We start from the raw sequence: 1,221 nt of genomic DNA on the forward strand, positions 1-1,221 counted from the left end.
TATAAATATATAAAATTAAGAAAAGTATATTATTTGTATGATAAAGGTTTGAAATTTAGAATATAATAGAGATATTGAATGTTTGAAAGTTGAAATATTGGAAATATGAAATATAATAATTCTGAAAACAACTGACTCTGCTTGATTGTGATATCACTTCAAATTGCATGATCTGGGACATCATTCATTTAACCATAGCAAAGCTATTCAGTTCCTTAGATAAATTAAGATATTGTGAAACATATACAATAAGCAGTTGAAGTAGTTTTAGTGATAGATCAATGCACAAAACAGTTCCATCAATTTGGCTGTTCTTGTCAGTTTTTTTTTGTGAATCATTCAACATTCAAAATTTAAATTTCGATCAAACTCATCCCCAGAGTCCTCTTTATCAAAAAATCTGATGTTGAAAATTTATCGGAAGTGCAAAATTTGGCCCTTGATAATAAACTGTTGTATGATTCAGAGTCAGTAGTTTTCCAGAATTAAGTGTGAAAATCGCTGATGTATATGTAATTGTGTGTAAAATGAAAGTAAGCTTACCTTGGATGTAGAGATCAGCTTTGGTGCTAGCTGTTCCAAAATCATTGATAGCTACACACTCATATTCACCCTCATCCTCTGGGTAGGTTTCTGGAATGTGTAGGATACAAGTTCCATCGCTTTCAATGATTCGTTCAAATTTAGTATCCTCGATGGGTTCTCCATCCAATAACCATTTGATGTCAGGTTGGGGTTCACCAGTCACTACACAGCGGAACTGTACTGGTTTACCTTCTACAGCCTCTATATAGTCCAGTTCTAAATCAATATAAAGAAGTGATAAGAGTTAAGGAATGCCGGCTTAAGGAGTTGAAACCTAGATAGGTATCCATAGCAATGATAGTGTCTTGCCTTATGGACATTTGAAAACTATCAGAGCTTCAAACAAACAGCTATCAGAGATTCAGATAAATAGCTATCAGAGATTCAGATAAACAGCATGAGATTCAGATAAATAGCTATCAGAGATTCAGATAAATAGCTATCAGAGTTTCAAACAAATAGCTATCAGAGTTTCAGAAAAATATCTATCAGAGTTTCAAACAAACAGCTATCAGAGATTCAGATAAATAGCTATCAGAGTTTCAAACAAATAGCTATCAGAGTTTCAGAAAAATATCTATCAGAGTTTCAAACAAACAGCTTTCAGAGATTCAGATAAATAGCTATCAGAGTTTA

The 1,221-nt window shown here is 32.7% G+C and overlaps 1 protein-coding gene across 1 annotated transcript; it reads right to left on the reverse strand.

Moving 5' to 3' along the window:
• Nucleotides 1-544: 544 nt before the first annotated feature.
• On the reverse strand, nt 545-790 carry LOTGIDRAFT_58816 (hypothetical protein; the record flags this gene model as incomplete). The annotated part of the gene is made up of 1 exon (XM_009051282.1): nt 545-790. A coding segment is annotated over one exon (246 nt), but the record flags the coding sequence as incomplete, so codon positions are not given.
• Between the last annotated feature and the right edge of the window lie 431 nt (nt 791-1,221).

This window comes from Lottia gigantea (assembly GCF_000327385.1).
Source record: "Lottia gigantea unplaced genomic scaffold LOTGIsca_163, whole genome shotgun sequence".
Taxonomy (NCBI): domain Eukaryota; kingdom Metazoa; phylum Mollusca; class Gastropoda; family Lottiidae; genus Lottia; species Lottia gigantea.